We start from the raw sequence: 20,034 nt of genomic DNA, 5'->3' as shown, positions 1-20,034 counted from the left end.
TGGTGCCGAAGTTATTTGCTTCGTCACCACTTATCTAAAACATTTAGACCTACAGCGAGGCTTAGTTTAACCTTGTAGCATAACAAAAACTTTCTCTTTTATTTTTAAGATAAATGACCGCCGTGTAAGCTAGCCAATGTGCAAGGAATCCTCGATAACAGTTGAAAGTTTCCTCACATATTCAACAGTTGACGTTGACAACTCACTGTGTCACTGCGTCTTACAGTTTTACTCGCTGTTAGCGTACAAGTAGCAAAGGGTGAGTTCGCCACAGTAAACACAGGACGTGCTTCAGTAACGCAACACCAAACATTTTATAGGCGCTATGTTTACGCCTCTCAACTGTTCACCGCCTCACTTGACTGAAAGTGCAGAGAGGCTTGCTGGGAAATGTATTTTTTTAACAGTTTCGTCCCGGCAGCTGCGACTACAAGACGCTAGCTAGCGCAATACTCTTCCCACAATTCACCGCGTTGTTGTTAGCGACCCCCATCTTGTGTTCTCCTCATGAATATATATTAGTCGGTATTTGCGTAGGAGGTCGGCCGACGTTCATTTCATATTCTAGCGCTGTGTTTTGGTCCAAATGGGACGCACAGTCACGTCTCCGCCCTGATCTGTCCCTGCTCGCCCAGCCTCTTTCCCAGCGAATTTAATCAGTAAGATGTTTTTTGGGAGCAGCGGAGGAGACTCCGACAGGGAAAGGAAGGCGAGGAGTGAATGACTACTAGTGGAATAACTCAGCAACACCGCCCAGTTGGCGGACATTTAGCGCGGCGGGCACGTATTCGGGCTTTTAAATGTAGAGCTTTTAGGCATAACCAAGTGCGCACCGTTATTTATTTAGAGCGGGGGACTTTTCATTGGCAGGGATGGAAAGTGTACAGGCTGTCGCTGAGGATGGCGCGTCAGATGGAGGCGCGACCAAGTTAATGAAGAAGCCCAGTGGACTGTCTGTCGCCCAGGGGACTCCAGCGGATGATGGCGGTGGACGTTTGGCACCCTCCCGCGCTGAGGCAAAGAACGGGAATAGCCTTTCTCATTCCGCCTCTACAGCGGGGACTAGTGCGTCAAACCGAGCCGTGGCGTCTAATGGCCGGAGCTCATCCAGCAACTCCAGCTCGCTCCTGTTGCGACGGAGGCGCTTGAAGAGGAACCTCTCAGCTGCAGCTGCAGCCACCACTACCACCTCAGCTGTCACCGCCGCTTGCGGCGCGAAGATGAACTCGGCCCTGTCCTCTGCGTCTTTACATACTCGAAGTCTGGATAGGAAGACTCTGATGAAGCACCGACAGAACATGCAGCTGCAGTCCGCAGATCGCGAGTGGGTGAGAGCAGATCTCCACCGGGGCGCCATACACGTCCACGACAGACTGACGCCCTCGTATCCCAGGCCGGTGCTTTGCACTATGGACACCACAGCCGGCGAGGTGGCCCTCCGACTGAGTAAACTCTCCAGCAAGTCGAGCTCTGTAATGCGCATTTGTTGTAAAGACGCCTCCAAAACGGACCAAAATGGGAACTGTAACGTGAATTATGAATATAATGATAATCAGGGCAAGGTAAAAGAAGACTCGACTTTAAAATGCAGCCACCTGACCCCACTGGAAACCACAGATTTAAGGACCCGTCCAAATGACAGGTTGAGACTGCTCCTCATGGAGAACGCAGATGTCAGGCAAAAGCAACAGGACGTTGATGAAAAACTTTTCACCCCGGAGTCAGAAGACAACATAACCTGTTCACTGTCAGACTTGAATTCTAACTCTAACATGGATACCCCCAATGACGATGATTCGGAGCACAGGAACGGTGTGGACAGTTATGGATTAAACTCTGGCTCAGATGTGGAAAGCAGTGCATTTGACGACCTGAGCTCCGGGGCCCGCCTCAGTGAACACAGGGACTCCCTGAGTGATGACATGATCCTGGGAACTGAAGCATCCATCCTCAGTCCCTCCTTTGATAGTGCCACAGAGGGCCATGACATGTACGGGAGCTCGTCAGACGAACTGGAACTCGACTGTCCAGCATCGAGCTCAAGCATGGACCCCATCTCCCAGCATCATACTAATGGCATCACTGCTGTCACTGCCAACTACAAGCAGTGCAACGTGGGACATTTAAGCGACGTGACAAGCGACGTGGGGCCAGATAGCAGACTCAGCCCACACAGTCTGGGCAGCCTCCCACCCAGCAGTAGTTCCGGCTCATTGTCAAGAGCTGGTTCTACAGGTAACACACCTGACATCCAAGATCCGGACTGTGGCCAGGGGGCCGTAAAAACAGGGCTCACAGCACACCAGAATGGAGATTCTTATAATTCCAGCCCCACACTCTATGTTCAGCTGCATGGTGAAGCTGTTAGGAGGCTTAGCCCAGATGAGAGGCCTCTGCAGATCCAGAATGACTTTCTCTTTAAGCTTGGATTTAAGAACCCGTGGAGAGTTCAGGAGGAGGGGCTTAACACAGAAATTGGCTCCTTGTTACGTTTTTATGCAGGTAAATGAAACTACGTGTCTGTGTATACATGTGTAATATGACTAATATCATTATAATATCATCCTATTGCGATCCATGTGTGCTTTGCTCATTCTGACACTTACTGGGGCCTTTATATGAAGCCTTTGTTGTTTTGAGTAGAGATCCGTAATGTTGTAGTGCTTGGAACAGGTTGTTAACCTGTGAAAGAATGAATCTGGTGGATTCAGGCATTTGTATGGTATGACACCATATCCTTTTTGCAGAGGCAGGATAATATTTTCACAGGATGAGCTTGTGCAGTATGAGTGCAGCACAAAACCTGATAACTGCGACAACAGTTTAGAGGGTCATTATTAAAGGTCTGATAGACTAAGCCTGTTTCCCAGTGATGGGTTGCTATGTTCAGGTTATCCGTGTGCTTGCATTAATGGGTCAAAGTGAGGTCACGTTCCAGAAGGATGTTGATTTTACAGATCTACTTTGCGTTACAGTCTTTGTTTTTTGTTTTTTTTTGTTGCTTCTTCCGGCTTCAGCTATCTTTGTTGGCCTGTAGCAGCACACTTTGCTCCCATGGACACACATGCCATTGGCTACAAAGCCATCACCACAACTTATGGTGCTCAGACATGGGGGCCCTTTCCGGCTTTTGCCCCATTATCATCCTAATGAAAAGCCTGAATTCCTTTTTGGTTGGATGGAGAATAGGGGTGGGAGCGGTATGGCTGGGAAGACCATAAACCCTCTCTGTGGACTCTGTGAATTCTGGTCATTGAGATGCTGCACACTGCCTGTCCTACTGGCATCCAGCACAGCTACTGTCACACTAACTAACTGCTTGCCAAGCTGGGTTAACGTGCTTCTCCAAAGCTCAGGAAGCCCTTTTCTTCACCATGCCACTGCCTCCACCACCGCTGCTATTGCTGTTTGCTGCTGTGGGAAGTCGAGTGCGTGGGTGGCGGTGGTGGTTGAGGGGTGATAATGTGAGTTGAATGAGGACAGTTGAGGAAACTGGTCTGAAGTGTGCAGACTGTAATGCTCTGTAGCTTCCTGTCCCTGGAGGCTGCTGAAACAGAAGTTATTTAATAAGAAGCTGAAAACGGCCATAGAACCAATTGTTTCCGATTGCTAGGATTATTTAATTACATGGAAGGCTGTACAAGCGTGCATACTGGGACTCCTTAATCAATGCCCATTTAGAGAAAATAACAAATCAAATCCTACATGAGCCTGTGCAGTCATCTGAGATGAGCCAGTAGCAAACAGCAGCTGTTAACTGCCGGCAGAGGAAGCCCTCACGGCCCTCTGATGGTGACGCCTCCACATCTCATGTGAGACAGCTTAACTACGATCACCTGAGCTCTCCTCCGGCATGCCCCCACCACCACCACCACACAAAGTGCCACTCAACAACACCCAGGCTGCAGCCTGCAAATGAGGCTTGCCTCTTGTCCAGCCACATGTAGAACGACATTGAAGAGCACTTCTCTCTCTCACACACACACACACACACACACACACACACACACACACACACACACACACACACACACACACACACACACACACACACACACACACACACACAGAGGGATGCACTGTAAAGAGAGAGCAGTGCTGATGCCCTTGGGACTTTACTAGCCCGCTCTTCCGCTGTTTCCTTACTGCACTGAAGCACGTGAGGAATGTACGCTGGCTCCTCTAGAATGTCAGGCACGTCTTCTACAGAAGGGAATGAGAGGGCTGAGGGGGATGGGATGTATGAAGGAATTCTGCGCTGACACATGTTGAGCTGTCTTCGAATGGCTTCTTTTTTTTTTCTCAGATAGCGGCGATCGGACTAGCCCCAGCTGACTTGTTGGCTGAATCTCAGCCACAGCTGCCACAGCTGTAGGCCTCAGTCACACTGAAGACCTTTTTGTTTTATGTGTCTGGTCATGCAGAGTGGCCTTTGATACAGGAAGTTTAGTATCTAAACTATGTTTTCTCACGCTGTTGCACAGTACAAGCTCTATGCAATTTTAATCGTAACCTAGATATTAAGTATGAGAGCAGCCGCTATGCTGTGCTATATTTTTAATAAGAGTGACATATGAAGTACTCAGCAACTCTGCATGATTAGGGAAGCAGGAGAATGATAGGAAGGGGCTGTTAAGTCGAGGAGTTGCCATGGTGCATCTCGATAGATCCTTTGGACAATCCAGAGACCAGTTTGACTTGGAAGGGGTCAGGTCATGCTTTGAGAACACAGACTCTGCAGTGGTCAAATGAGAAAACTCACTTTGCCCTACTAGACACACAAGCACACACATATAGGCTGACTAGATCAAAGGGCCGCTGTCCTCTTTGGCAGGCTGATGAGTGATCCTTTCAGAGCTGCTCACACAGGAGTCTCTTGTAATGCCAAGCCAGCTTTATTAGAATTTGAGTATAAGGGAAAAAAATTATTTAAAAAGTACAGAAAATACACAGGATTTAAAGGCCACTTGGACTTATTATTAAACTAAAGTTTAGTGGAATCAAGAAAAATATGTATCTGCTTTGGTTTGCATGTTATTGCCACTTCTGTGTGTGTGTGTGTGTGTGTGTGTGTGTGCGTGTGTGAGAAAGAGAGAGAGCTGTCTGAGCCCCGACTACTGTAAAACTCTATCACAGATAGCAAAGTGTCTCATCTTTTTGAGAATAAATTCCTTTGAACTCGAGAGGCAGTGCCTCCCTGGAGCACATGTTTGGTGGATCTCTGATCTATCTATTTATCATTCTTCTTGTATTACCATTCTAGAAACTTTTTCGATAAAGAATACACAAATATTTATTCTTTAATTATTGCTCTTGAAAATGTTGGTGATGGATACTTTCCTAGCTGTGAGCCATGTAGCAAAACAGTCTGTACCAGTCAGGCTTTTTGGTGGTCTATCTTTCTAAATGTAAAGTAGTTGGTTACACTAGTTACCAGTGTTAGCTATCTACTATTCATCTAAAGATGATAAACTACATTCTGACTTTATTCTTGTTTCTAAAGAAAAACTAAAACAGACATTGCTATCACTTTAGACATAAAGAAAGATGGAAATTAAATAACAGTGACATTTGGAGGGTTAGTGAAGTCGTGTTTAGAGGGAGGAGATAAACACCATCATATGGCAAACATAAGCCAAGAAAACATTTCAGATGAGCCCATCTTAAATATTTAAGCATTTAAATATTTGGTGTTCAGGAGACTGTGAGCCTTAAAAAAGGCACGCTAAAGGTTTCAGATAGCATATAAGTAGTGCTATCTGAAAGCTGGCGATCTAGAGAATGAACACTTATTATTTTGAGGGAAATTGTTTTCGTTAAATAAAACAAGGCGCAAAGCATTACAACATGTTGAAAAGACAACAGCCTCAGTCAATGCAGTAGATGCTTTGACCTGGAAACAGGGCTGATGCATCATCGCTTAGCAAGCAAACAGAAGTTCTCTGTTAATCGACGGTGCGGTTTAGTAAAAATTGTAATATTTCAGATTAAAACATTATATTTTTTCAGTGTTACTCTGTAACCCAGTTTCTTCTCTGATGACTGCAAATCTCCAGTCCAGCAAGCTAATGAAGTTACCTACCCCCTACTGGGATGCTTCTTTTCCATTACCCAGAGGTAGTAGTGTTTGTCTCTCTTTAGATATGTGTGTGTGTGGACTTGTTTTAAAGAGAAATGGCAAACTGAACCCTAACATGCACACACTGGCACAGGGTTTCTCTAGAGGCAAAGAGCCTGAAGTTCTTAACTAAACCAAAGCAGCATGCTAAATTATTTAGATTCATTAGCCTACGCGGTGTCGCAAACACTCTCATCTATGCACTTAAGCATACCAGCTACTTTTTGTGAGCTCTTCCTTCGTACTCTATTAAAGTTGAAATGTTTGAAAAGCAGTTTCCTGTAGGTCTAAAGTGGGAAGATTTGGTGTGCCTTACGAGTGAAATTAATGACCACAGGCCTAGAAACTATCAAGGTATTAATTCCTTTCAGTTCCATGCAGGTTCATAGCTCAAGCTTTTGTGGAAGTCAGTTTTGGTAGCCGTTTCAGCACACTGCACCCAATTTTCAGGTAATTCCCATGTCGTCATTGTGCGCCAGGAAGGTGAAATTGGCAGGAAGAATCAGCCATGAAGAACTAATAAAAGCAGAGATAATACCAATAATGACTCTGGTTTTATGAAACACAATATCTTCCTGATTAAAAATGTTTGTAGCTTTGCAGGTTTATGGTAGCCGTTAACGTTGTAATCTGAGTAATATTGGTTTTTCACAATGGCATTTTATAGTGCACAATTTTAATGAAATGTAACATTTTTATTTCAGTTTATTTTTGCAAACCCTCAAGACCAACTGAAACATGGCCTCACTGATATTCAGGTGTTTACTTGCAACATTCGGGCAATAACTTGACTACTTTATTGCTTTGGGATCTAGCTACAAGGCCAAGGCTAACACTGCACATATTCTGCATTTTTGTCATCACCTGGGTTAATTCCACTGCATCTAAAAATGGCAGTAATATTCCTTCAGCGTCTTACAGAAAGCTTTGTTTATGGGGGAGGGGGGGTTTTCTGCACTTAACCGTACCTTTTCAACACAAGCCTTCGAAGTTCCACAACTATTTATTTTTTAGTTTTTCCTCTGTGTTTGTGTGTCCTGTTCATGCTGAGAGATGTGTAACAGACAATCTGAGAACTATAAATGTAATTTTACTAACTAAAGCACATAGGAAAAAATTAAATCTAGAGTATGAGCAGGTGGCTTGTTGTAAAAAGGTTTCCCTTACCCCAAACTGCTATCATTTTTTTTTTCTTTTACCTAGCCAAGGAGCTTTGGTGCCTAAAATAACAAACAATATATGAACAAAGTGTCAGATTAATTGAGCCCAATTCTTTTGCCGCCATACATTTTCCTAAAGAGACTTCTTTGCTTTGTAAAGGAAAATCCTGCTCAGTCTCTTGGTAACGTGTCTAATAGTCAGGAAAATGTCTTTGTGTGCGTGTGTGTGTGTGTGTGTGTGTGTGTGTGTTGTTCATGGACACAAATTCTGTAAGTAATGCATTTCAATATGAAGTATATTTTGTGTCAGATTCGCAGTTTTTTCTCTTTTTTTTTGTACAGAAAGAGCATGTGACACCATGGCAACCAGGAAAACAAAGCTCTAAAAGCTGTGGCAACTGTTATATTTCAGCCCAAACCACTTTTTTTTTTATTAATGCCTAACCTTAACCAAGTAGTTTTTAATAGCTAAACCTAAACATAACCATATGACATATCTGTAACACATACCCTACAAATGGTGTGTGAAGAAATGTATGGGTCTCTGGTGTGAAAGTCAAGAATGACTTACTCCTCCACCACCAGTCATGTTCAGGGACACCAAATAATGTTGGGAAATTTGTCATTACAAACATTAAAAAATGTGCTGTGAGATCAGCTTGAACTGTTATATGTCATTTCTCCAAATTTTGATAGTTGTCATCAGGTCATCACCTCTTTTCATTTTGGTACACAGATGTGTTGAACCCCTGCACGCCACCAGAACCAATGTACCTTGGCACTGATCACCAATTTCTTTCAAAAGATATTCTGATGTAGAGTGTTTTAGTGAAGGAGGTGAAGAAAGTTAACACTCTGGCCCAAAGTCTCTCGTGAATTTTCAGATGGTATGCATAGCATATTAATCATATCATTTTCATGCTCATCAAACTCTTCAGTGACCCCTCATGTGGTTTGTATGTGGGCACAGTCATCCTGTAAGAGACCACTCCTGTTCTTGATGTAAAAAGTTGAAAGTGATCACTTAGAACAACTTTTTTTTCCCCCATCTGATACAAGTGGACTCAAATGATCCATGGCCTCCTAAAGCAAAGCCACCACCTCTTGTTGTAGAGGTGTGTGTGGGGGGAAAGTGTTCACGCTCAGCCGCCCTTGAATTCGTCACTCTTCTTACACATCTTTAAAAGATTTGTGGCTTTCTATTATTATATTTATCATATGATAATAAAGTCTCGGTGGAATCTTGAGCAGGTTGTTGCCTACGGTGTGAGGAACATGTTAACATTTCATGAAGATTGCAATAGTTTGACTACTCTCAAAGCTTTGTGAAATCTCTTTTCAGGACAGTATATTTCCACTGTTACCTCAGGGGCCTCTCTGAGGCGGCAGCGGCTAGTGACGTGATGACTTAAAGGACTGTGCAGGGTTTAAAGGCTTAATGAAGCTCCCAGCTTTCTCCAGCAGGCTCTGTGGCAGCTATCAAGCAGAAAACCACTCACTCTGTCTTGTCAGTGCCACGTTGCTCCCTTCGTACAGTCAGCGCGCCAGATTGCTCCCACACTCACACTTGCATTTCTATGAAAACATTTTCAAAGGCAGAAGGAGGACAGTCTGCGCGATTCTTGTCATTGTTTTGTTTTTTTGTTTTTATGAACGATTACTGGTTATCATAATAACAGTAGGAGGATGCCTTCCAGCGGTTTACTTTGGGTGAATTTTGTTATTCAAATGATGTTTTATTGGTGCTCGGCGATGTTGATCATTTGCAATATTCAAGTGTCGCTTTCACTTAAACCTATAAAACGCAGCCGAACCAAAGGATCTCCGTGTGTGTAAAGGCTCCTGCATCATCTCTGCAGAAGTGAGGCACTGGGGCTGCCTCATCCTTCCTCACATTCACGTTCTCGCCTGACAGCTAATGGTCTTTCTAAATGGCCCATTGCTGAGTCATTATGTAATTGTGTAACCAGATTTCACACGTTCCAGAGCTCAAATCCAATACGCATGTGTTGGTGTGCGCTGAGGTTTTTCTGGCTTTCGCTAGTGTATCCGTGTGCCCAAGAGAAAACTGAGTGATCAAAGAATAGATTTACTGTATGCATTTTACTTTTGTTCACATGCGAGCCGCACGTGCGCAAGCGGTCTTAAACGAATAGTGACCATAGAGTCTCAGTGCTGAGCTGGATGTTAGTATCTCGGAGGATTCACGTGTGTGTCTACTGAGGCAGACTTGGAGAGGATGGTGGTGTCAGCTTGTAGCAGTTAAAGCAAGGGGAACTGTGTTCTGTCTAATATAGATTGCCTTCTTGGCTGACATCCACCACCCTCCCCTTCTCTCCTCTCACGCCGAATCATCCTCCCTCTCTCAATTTCTCTCATGATCGATCCTCCTCCCTTTCCTCTCGCTATCTTTTCTCGCATCTCCTCCTCCCTCACACCATCTGACAGTTTGCATTTATCTTCCCATATCTCTACCCTTTCCTTGCTTATTGCTTTTCATTCTGACAATTAGTGGTCACCCTCCTGGTTGTCCTATTAATAAATGACAAAAACCAACAGCTAACATCATTGCTTTTAGACGCTTAAAAGTCTCTGTCTGATTGCTGTCTCCGTGCGTGGATTTGCTTGCTTGGGTATATAGCATGCCCACTGTGTAAACACTGTAAGTAAAAAAGAAACAGGGTTGTATGCAGCTGAAAGTGCCTTTGTAAACAGTTGAATCTAGGCTGAGCAATGTCATGCTGATATGTCACTGTTGTCTGCCAGCCGGCACATCTTTGATAGGGAATTGGGAAAGGGGGTTGGGAAGGGCAGCGGCTTTTCCTGCCCTGTGGGAGAAGCCCATCCTCTTAGCTGTCTGTCAAGCTGCCCTTGCCAAATGCTCCCCGGAAATCTCGGAGTTTTGGAATAGTCGATGTTCACCAAACAAAAAGCAATGAAAGGGTTCCCCCTTCGGCAGGGTCACGGGCTCGGCTGACTGTCCCCAAGCTGAGCGCCAGCCCCTGGCCCCGACCACATCCATGAGCGGGGGATTAGAAGCCGACCAGCAGGGGCTGACTTTATGCAGCTTTGATCAGCAGCAGCATAGCCTAATACCCAACAACATCTGCAACTCTCAGCATTAAAGAGGCCCAAAAAAAGCGGCCTGCTTGCCTGCTAGTCTACTGGACAGAACTGTATCAATTTGGATGTTTCTTTAAATACCACCACTCCAGTGGTGCTTAGACTGATTTGTTTTACAAAGCCCACGTCTCCAGACAGGGTAGCTTGCTTTGTGTTTGAAAATCCAGTGTCTTATCTTTTTGTTTTCACTAGAAGAAAAGATAGGATCACTTTGCTTTTTGGGGTGGCTCTGTATTCCTTTTCTTTTTTTTTCTTTTTTTTCCAGATACATTTTCCTGCTTTGCAGAAACGGAACAGAAAAAGCTAAGGAGGTAGAATGTTTTGCAAACATTTTTGTGTAAAGAAAGTTACCAGGCGGTCTTTGAATCTTTGTATGTGTCATCTGGACACAGTTAGATAAGGTGTGTTTGGGTGGAGCTGAGCTCATTTCTTTGGACTTTGCTCTAATAGAAAGTGGACAGAGTTGTCATTTCATATCAACAACATATCTGTTGATATGAACTGACCTATTTTGAAGTTCATCTCTCTCAAAAAAATGCTGAAGCACAATGAAAGTACTTCCTCATTGGTGAGCGAATGAAGAAAGAAAGGTTATTAAAAAACAAGAAGGATGCCATCACACGCCAGTGATTTACTGGAACAGATTTGCATGATTACTGCGCAAGACACATGCACAGATATTATACTTAAAATTCGAAAAATGTTATATCCATTGCTCTCCATTCTTCTTTTATTCTGATCACACTTGGCCATAGTGTTTTTAATTTATTCTTATAGCTTTAATTGCGCTGTTTGCTCCAAAGCAGTCCCTGTATCCAGGTGGGATACACCAAAAACCCACTCAGTGCCACCTGCCTGCCACCAAACACCAGACAGAAAGAAACAAATTGTAACTATTTGATAAAACTGGATAGTTAACGAAAAGAACATCTTAAAGGAAAGTGAATAATTTAATGGCATTCATTAATTGGCCAGAAACACATCTAAGAGTTAATAGAACAGGTTACTGTCGTTCTTTCACTATTTGGTGTTTAGAATATCAAAATAAGTAGTGTAACAATTTCAGTTTGTCCCAGTGGGATTATTACAGATGCGTTACATTTCCCAAAACTGAACAGAATCATTAGCAGCTACCAAAACATTTATACAGGTAAGATTTGTTATAGGCGCTCTAAACTGCCAAGTGGGTGTTAACAGTTAGGTTCATATGTATTTTTGGCATTTCAACTGTTTATCAAAATATATTTTAGTGACATTTATATCTTTAATTGAATGGGATTACATCAAAATTCATGAATCACAACTCTTTCTCAAGTGACTGCTTGTCTCAGACCCCTTTTTATAGACAGGTGTGGTCTATTCCATCATTCTAGCTGTAGCATTTGCTTTTTGAAGTCGCTGCTGTGAACCCACTGCATGCTGTTGAGGAAGCAATACATGCAAATAAGAAATGCATCAGAGAGATATACATTAGCAATGTGAATGTTTGAGCATGCATTTTAGCTGCTGGCACAAAGGGGCCAACAAACAGCATTAAAGGATTGGTAGAGCATCAGAAAAGAGGAAGTCCTTTATTTTATTATTTTATTTTTGTTTGAGTCCATGGGTTTCAAGTATTTAAAATAAGAATTTTAAATATTATTGTGTCCAACCATACAGTATAGGTATACCCTCCAAGTATTTCTTGACCTAACTGTATAATAGTGGTGTGTCTGTATAGGTGAAGGCTCAACATCAGCCTTTAGAGAATGGACAGGTGAAACTGTGGCCTGTGTGCAGCCTGTCTCAGTCATCAGCAGGGCAATTTGCTAGTCTCTTTCTGTTAGCTGTGCAGTTTGATAATTACCCAGGTCCTGGAAAAAAGTGAAGGCGTCACTTGCTGCACCAGGAAGTTACCCTTCACTTTTCTCTCGTGTCCTTCCCCTGTGGATTTTACTCTCTTGCGCATGCTTATTCTGCCCAGTGTCATTCTGTCAGCAGTTCCTGTTTCATTTGTGGTTTCTTTCACATAAACACTTGGTGTCTTTTATCAACTCTCACTTGGCCTCCACTTTTCTATTTTTCCCAGCTCCTCTGATTAAAGACTTTCCCTCTTTTGTTTTCTCACTACCCCCCTTCTCTCTTGCTCTCTCCCTCTCTCTCCCTCACTGCCCTCCCACCCTGGCACCCCCTCACCCCTCCTCCCTCTCCCTCAGTGCCACTGTGTTCACATGGCCCCTGCATGTGACATGAAGCTGAGCCAAAACACCCCGGATGCCCGCTTCAGCCCTTCGCTGTTCCAGACCTTGTTAAATTTTAAACAAAACAAAAGGACAGGGGAAGGAGGGAGGAGGGAGAATGAGAAGAAAGAGAAAAGTGAGCACGTGGGGCCAGGGGAATGTGCAACAACATCACAATTTCATTCATTCACTCGTTCTGTCCCTCTGCATCATCACAAGAGCACAGCCCTTTAATTCTTGCTCTCTGTCCATTTACTGGTGTGAAAGGCTTTCTCTTGTCTCTGTCCTCTCTCTCTCTGCTCTGGGTCGGACTAGTTGAGGCTTCAAGCAAAGATCTGGAGTCTGATTACTTCATGGACTGTCCTTCTTTGGTATTAAAGAACAACTGGCTTTGCTGACTTGCAGTCTTCATGGACAAGCTTTAGTAGCCTACCTAAAAAAGTAGGCTTTTTAATAGAAATAGCTAGAAATGGATGAGAAAAAGCAGAGATCACTGGTTTATTAGTGCCTGAGCACAGCTTTGTAAAATGCAGTGACTTGCAGACAATACCTGAAAAGTTGGGACAGGGGTATGTTTACTACTGTATTGCATCACCACTTCTGTGTTTGGAAAATAAGAAGAGCAGTTGCTGCAGTTTTGATAGCTAATGGATGATACGGGGTTTCAGCTGGTTAGCAGTTCTGGGCCTCCTTTGATGCCTGGCCTGGTCAGGCCAGTTTATCAGCAAATTGTGTAACTAGAGAGTCATACTGCTGGGATACGTGCAGAATGTGGTCTTCCTTATATGAGCAGGGCCTTGTGTGCTGCAAGGCTAAATACAGCAGCCTGACCCATGCCTTCCTCACGCTCTCTCTCTCCCTGCTTCACTGTCTAATCTTTACTCCGCTATCTAATAAAGCTGAAACCCCCCAATAGATAATTAACAGATCACTAAAAAAGTCATCATGTAGATGCTCTCTCTGTATTTATACTATGTTGTTTAGTGTTAATGGTGCCTTCACAGCTGTGCAAGTAATCCATGTCATACTATGATACAGTGGCAGGTGCTGGCTTTTGAACTATATTGGGTCTATCTTCTCTATAAGAGGATGTCCAGTCCGGGATTTTCAAAAAGAAGCCACGCACTACTGTGCTAAGCTTTATTCTTTTTAAATGTTGCCCCTTATATACAGAGTTTTTGATTTCTTGGTCATTTTTAGACAGCCACAGTAGAGAGTAGACAGGAGGGTAGTGAGAATGACCTGCAGAATGACCTGCACCTGCAGCCTTTCAGCATGTGGTTTTCCTGCTCAACCAAGTCAGCTGCAACAGCAGCCATACAGAGAGTACAGAAAGGGTCTGTTCGCTTATATTAAATACCAAATAAGTGTTTATTAAAAAAAACAACAACAACAATACTATTTCTTAGTTTCAACATTTGTTTATATGTTTATATTATTTTAAAATCACATGCAGGTTACCAATCTGTTGTGGCTCTAACACAGACAACCATTCACACCTACAGCTAATTTAGAATTACCAATTAGCATACTGTTGGACATAGTGCTGCACTTTGGGTGAAAGTACCCGAGGACTCTAACCACAAAAACGCTATACAGAAGGGTCCCAGCCAGCCAGTGGATTCAAATCCAGCACCTTCTTAGTGTGACGCCACACATCCATGCTGCCAACATGGCAACCCTTAATGTATTTTATCCCAGAATAACTTGATTCTTGAGTACCTCGATGGATATGTGCCAGATTTAGCCAAGCTGTGAGGGTCATTTATAGCTTCTGATAATAAATGGCGGTAAAGGTTAAGTACTTACTATAAGAAGTGATCTTGTTATCTGTATGTCTGGTTTAACCGCAGGTAATGCTTGGAACTGAAAGTGATTTGATTGTGTTTCAGCTTGTTTTAACAGCGAATCAATCAGGAATGAAAAAGTTGTCTTTGCCACTATGCACTGCTCATATAAAGACAGGGCTAACTGAGCTTGATTTACAGTTTTCTTGCAGTAATGGTCAAAACACGTCAGCTCAGTGTATCTCTGCTATCAAATGGCACGTTGCATATGAGGAAAAACAAGTTCAGACAGGAGCCTCAAGCAGCCTGCAGTTTTCAGTCTGCCGAGCATAATATTAATCCCCACCAATCACACACGCTTTCTTTATGATTTTGTACACTGCTCTGGTATTCAGCCAGTCTCTAGCTCACTCCAGTGCTATTCTAGTTCTGCACGTATGAAAATGTTGCTGCCGCCCACTTAAATCTGCCTCTTTTTTCTAAGCAGGAATCTGTCTACACTTTGATTTGTAGCACATGCTCAGTGCACACAGTCGATAATATCACATCTGTTGATGGTGATCATCGCTGTTGTCCTCAAAGCATTTTGTGCAGCATTTTACAGCACAACGATCTATACTTACTTGTTAAGCTGCATTGCCATGTTGTTTAAGCCAGCGGTTCCCAACCTTTTTTGCGATATGACCAAAAATATTTATCACGATATACATTTGAAAATTTGCGATAACGATATAACTGACGATATAATTGACACTAGACAAAATACTTTACAACTCCACAACTTTATTAGTGCAAAAAACCCCATCAATGTATTTTCACTTAAACAAGCAGCTGTTTTTTATGTGCATTAAAGTTATATAAAAATGTAACAGTGCAAATTCCTTGCTGACAGTTTAACCAAAAGGCATTTCCAGTGGAAATTGGCCGATATATCCTCAGCATAACCATGTATAATATCCACAAAACTTAAAAAGAGGTTATACACACACAATACGGTAATATTATGTTGAAGTGCACTTAGCGCAGTACGTATCACTCCGCGAAGCTCCTGCCTACGATAGCCGTAATGCTCCGACAATCCATCAAGCGGTGCGGCTTCGTAGCTTAGCAAAATCGTATTAAAACATTTGACAGATTCGAGCGACATGTACCACATAAAATCGTTTCGAGGTCAATAAACACAACCAGAATTCATACATAAGGCACACGGGATTATAAGGGGCACTGTCGATTTTCAGAAAAATCAAAGGATTGATTTTAAGTGTGCCGTGTTTTCCAAACAACACGGTAATAACGGCCCGCTAGCATGCTCTACCAAAAATAGTGCTTTGTTGTGTATCTGACGGACGAAAGCTAAACCAGTTCCACACCACTGAAGTTGCAGCATTTTTACAAACCAATTCTGATTCATCCGTTTCATTTAACGATCCACTTTCGCTCTTCTCATTCTGCGTCGCCGCCATGTGCGTATGTAAACATAGGCACTGCGCATGCGCGTTTTACCCATATTCTATCGCGATATTTCATTTTCCTATCGTTGCCCAAAATTACACCGGTATTACCGTGTAATGGTATGATATAACCCAGCCCTACATGGCTGTAAACTGAAATACACTAGAGGCAGATTAATCCATTTGCCCACTTTATTATGCCTTCAGCCTTTGAGTTTTAAAGGCATCATGTGCGAGTGGCTGACAGGTACACACACAAAGTCTCGGTCTTAACAAAATATGAAGAAAAGGGATTTAGCTGCCGTGCAGGAGTTAACAGTAAAATATATACATAAATGTACAGAGAGTTGGCAATCCTCCTGCTCCTGTAATTATGATTTTTACTTATTATCACATTAACTTTCTAAGGCCTTTGGAGCTTCATTATGAACACTGTCCATAAATTAACAAGTAGGTTGTTTATGCCTTTTTAGAACTCTCCAAATGTCATGGAATCGCAGTCGTCAGTGTTGCCATGACTCAAACAATCCACCTGATTATCTGTAGCAGTTTTGCTCTTTTGTGACCTTTAAATTTTCTACTTCTAATGGGCGTCCGTGACGGCCTTCAGGCTGTGGAAGTGAAGTTCTGGTGTCTCAATTAAAAGCCTCTATTTTAGATTGTTAATTTAATTAACTTGGTGGCTTACAGATACGAAGTACGATTATTATTATTATCATTAATACGGGAGGACCGTGCTGAAATGCAGAGGGGGATTTCGACTCTGCAGTTGACTTTGATGGCTCACTCTGGTGTTATTAAAGTTATTTTTTTTCTTTTTAGTGCCATGGTGCTCTGTGCCTATACCACATACTGTTTGACTGTGTGTGTGTGTGTGTGTGTGTGTAAATATCCCAAATGTCAAGTTTGTCATCCACGCATTACCATTATTTTCTCGTTTCTCGCCATTTGAAAGAAGAAATATTAGTTTTGCTGAAAAGGGCAGTGGCATGATGATGAGAAGAGAAGGGTGGCGCATCGGAGAGTGTATGTGAAATGTCCCATCTTAATTACTGTCAGCATTATTAATGCTGTGGTACAAATGAACAGGGAAGCCCAAGGTGACAAACACATGGGAGTCCCTGTATGCTAATTAGTCACTGACGTAAACACAAATGTGTGAGTGTGTGTCTCCATGCTTGTGCAACCCACCGCTATCAGTTTTAACCTTTTGCTCAACATCAAATCTTCGCTCGCTTACCAATTACTATACTCATCTCGCCTCTTTAGCCTCTGTATCAGCAGGAGGTGTTGTCAGCCTGCTCCTTATCGCCGCCGTCTCTTCATCCCTAGCTCTCGTATTTCACCCTCCCTTGATGCACTTCCCAGGGGGGTTGAGTGTGAGGTGGGTAAGCCTAAACCTCTCTGTTTGGATGGGTGTTATTGTACTGTGCTTAAGATGACTGTACCCACCTCCCCACCCCTACCTCACTTTCTTTAAGCCCGACATACAGTATAAGGCACTGCACTTTATCAAGGCTGTATAGAGTGCAGCAGAAACAGGCTGCTGCTGCTGTATGCAGGCCATTAGCAACTGCTGAGTGACAGAATGCGGAGGCTGAAGTGACACAGTGTTAGCGCTGATGAGCAACCAGTGTTGCGAACGATAACATAATATGTGTGTCTGTGAAAGCTCTTGCATGATTTGGGTAAATCTTAAAAATAATGCTCCTAAAGGAGAGCATTTTTTTCTGATTCAGTGATGAGAAAATTTGCTCTCAAAACTTTTCTAGAGGCCTGGTCAATATCTTTGTATGGTTTGTTTGCTTTTGTACATGCATAACTGTAGCCACAGTAAACATCTTGCCTCTTGAGTATAATTTGTAAAGTAAAATGAAGATGCACCGCCCATTTGAGAAGCCAGAAACCAGCAAATGCTTGGCTTTTTCCCCGAAGTGTCATTAATGAGACATAGTGCTCTCTCAGCTTGTGAAAACAGTAATAGCAGCTTTGGAGAGACCTTCCTGTGGTTTAAAAAAAAAAATCTGGATTCAGGAGACAGACACCCTCTCTACTTTTAGATTAGGCTTAAAACTTTCCTTTTTGATAAAGTCTATGGCTAGGGTTGGATCAGGTGACCCTGAGTCCTCCTTAGTTATGCTCCAATAAATCTAGGCTGCTGGGGGATTCCCATGATGCATTGAGTGTTTCTTCTTCAGTCACTTTTTTCACTCATTATGTGTTTCTACACCTCTCTCCGTGTAATTATTAGGTATTATTAATCTCCGACTCTCTTCCACAGCATATCTTTGTCCTCTCTTCATCTGCTCACCCCCAACCAGTCGTGGCAGATGTCTGCTCTCCCTGAGCCTCGTTCTGCTGGAGTTTCTTCCTGTTAAAAGGGAGTTTTTCCTTCCTTCTGTTTTCTTTGTATTATTGTGGCGTCTTTACCTTACACTATAAAGCGCCTTGAGGCGACTGTTGTTGTGATTTGGTGCTATTTAAATAAAATTGAATTGAACTGGATTAAAAACAGCCCTTTATTTTTATGACAGAAAACCTTTGTTTGCTAGACTTTTTGGCACAGCCCGAAGAGGATGTTGTCTCACATTTTAAGGTACCCCTCGTGTACTGAGTTCTGATGGTAATTATAAAACATTATAGCCAACATAATAAAGGAGCTTGTGAATGTATGCTTGAGTTCATATTGGGTTTAAGTAAAAACTCCTCGAGGCAGATGCTGTTAACACGGCATTGTTTCTTTGCTTTGGGATTTTCTTTAATTGCAACTTCATACTGCACTGCAGTCAGCCTTTGTTACATTGTGCATGCATTTCCTGTGTGCTAGCTTTCCTCATGTGTTTGTCAAAGAGCTGTTAAGACCAAAGGCGAGTGCTGTATCATTCATGAGTGTGTGCCACCCTGTGCCCAGACTGCAGTGACCCATAGCTGTCAACAGTGTATCCTTGAACATAATGGCACAGGTTGTGCTGAGGACACACTGCATGGACCACTGGCATGTGGAGGTCTGTGGGTGGGGCCAGGGGATGGGTGGGCTAGTTGGGGTTGTAAATGGAGAGAAGCGCTGAATAAAGCACTAATATAAATGCATTCATTTCTCTCTTTTTGTTTTAATTCTCTTTTTTGCTTTCGGGTACTGCCTGTACCAGTATATTTCAAAAGATGGCTAAGGTTTTTATAGGTTTGCAAAAAAGAGAGAGAGCGAGAGATAGCAAGAGAGGGGGCAGGCTGTGAGTAACCTGGGCTAGAAATCATTCCCTACCCACATGAACAGCCACTGAACCACTGGACAGAAGAAAGTGAGGAAAAAACAAAGTGTGAATAACAGCTGGAGATACTGAAACCTGACATTATATATACAAGGTTTATGAAGTAAGATGTGTAGGAAAAAGGAGGAATTTTGGTCCTGCTGAGGGCTTCTTGTCCTATAAAATATTTCATATGCACGCACACACACACAGACACACAGAGCTGAAACCTGTGTGTGTGTGTGAGAGAGAGAGAGAGAGAGGAAGCAAGTTAGACAGAGACACATTACATAACTGGACACCATGGCTTTCCTGCCAGTTTACTATCACACAGCAGTAACTCAGTTCACACGTGTGCAGGCTTGCTTTATTTTGTGTGTGAAAGCTTAGCAACCTCCCGTTTGTTTCTCACGCGCTCATGACCTGCTGGTAATTTATGATTTCCCTACTTAGCCAACCTCTTCCACACCAGAGGACAAATTCATCATGCAGCGCAGCTCCACATGAAACAGCATTATGTTATGTATATAATATAAAGGCTAGAAGAAGGGTTTGACAGGAATTACATCTGACTTTTAGCTGGCAAGATATTAGACAGCTATTGCAAGTGACTGAATCTTGATTCTTCTCGCCTCATTTCTTAAACAAAACATACAAAAACACACACAAAAAAGGTTTTACTTCTGTTTGAAGCAATCCGCCAATACTGACTGAACATGTGCTTTTTTTGAGGTCATTTGTGTTACTAACATAATAATAACAATGATGATAATAATACTAATAATAATAATAATGATAACTTGAACTGATCATTTACAGAACAGATGATGGACAGTCACTGTGACATTTTAGTTATGCTTCTCGTGAGATGTTTATTACAGTTAAATTATCGCAGTGACAGTTTTTTGGGGAGCTATTATTACTTATT

At 42.8% G+C, this 20,034-nt stretch overlaps 1 protein-coding gene across 1 annotated transcript in view; it reads left to right on the top strand.

Annotated features, from left to right (window-relative positions):
- Positions 1-347: 347 nt before the first annotated feature.
- The window catches only part of phlpp1 (PH domain and leucine rich repeat protein phosphatase 1), a 45,261-nt gene continuing 25,574 nt past the window's right edge, over positions 348-20,034 (top strand). Inside the window, exon 1 of the mRNA XM_040021269.1 lies at positions 348-2,502. Coding sequence (XP_039877203.1) covers positions 873-2,502 — 1,630 coding nt within the window. The 5' untranslated portion in view covers positions 348-872. The remainder of the gene's footprint in view (positions 2,503-20,034) is intronic.

The sequence above is a fragment of the Simochromis diagramma genome, unplaced genomic scaffold (genome assembly GCF_900408965.1).
Source record: "Simochromis diagramma unplaced genomic scaffold, fSimDia1.1 OVJJ01000205.1, whole genome shotgun sequence".
Taxonomy (NCBI): domain Eukaryota; kingdom Metazoa; phylum Chordata; class Actinopteri; order Cichliformes; family Cichlidae; genus Simochromis; species Simochromis diagramma.
Note: the sequence above shows the minus strand (reverse complement) of the source record. Positions and strands in the feature narration are given on the sequence as shown.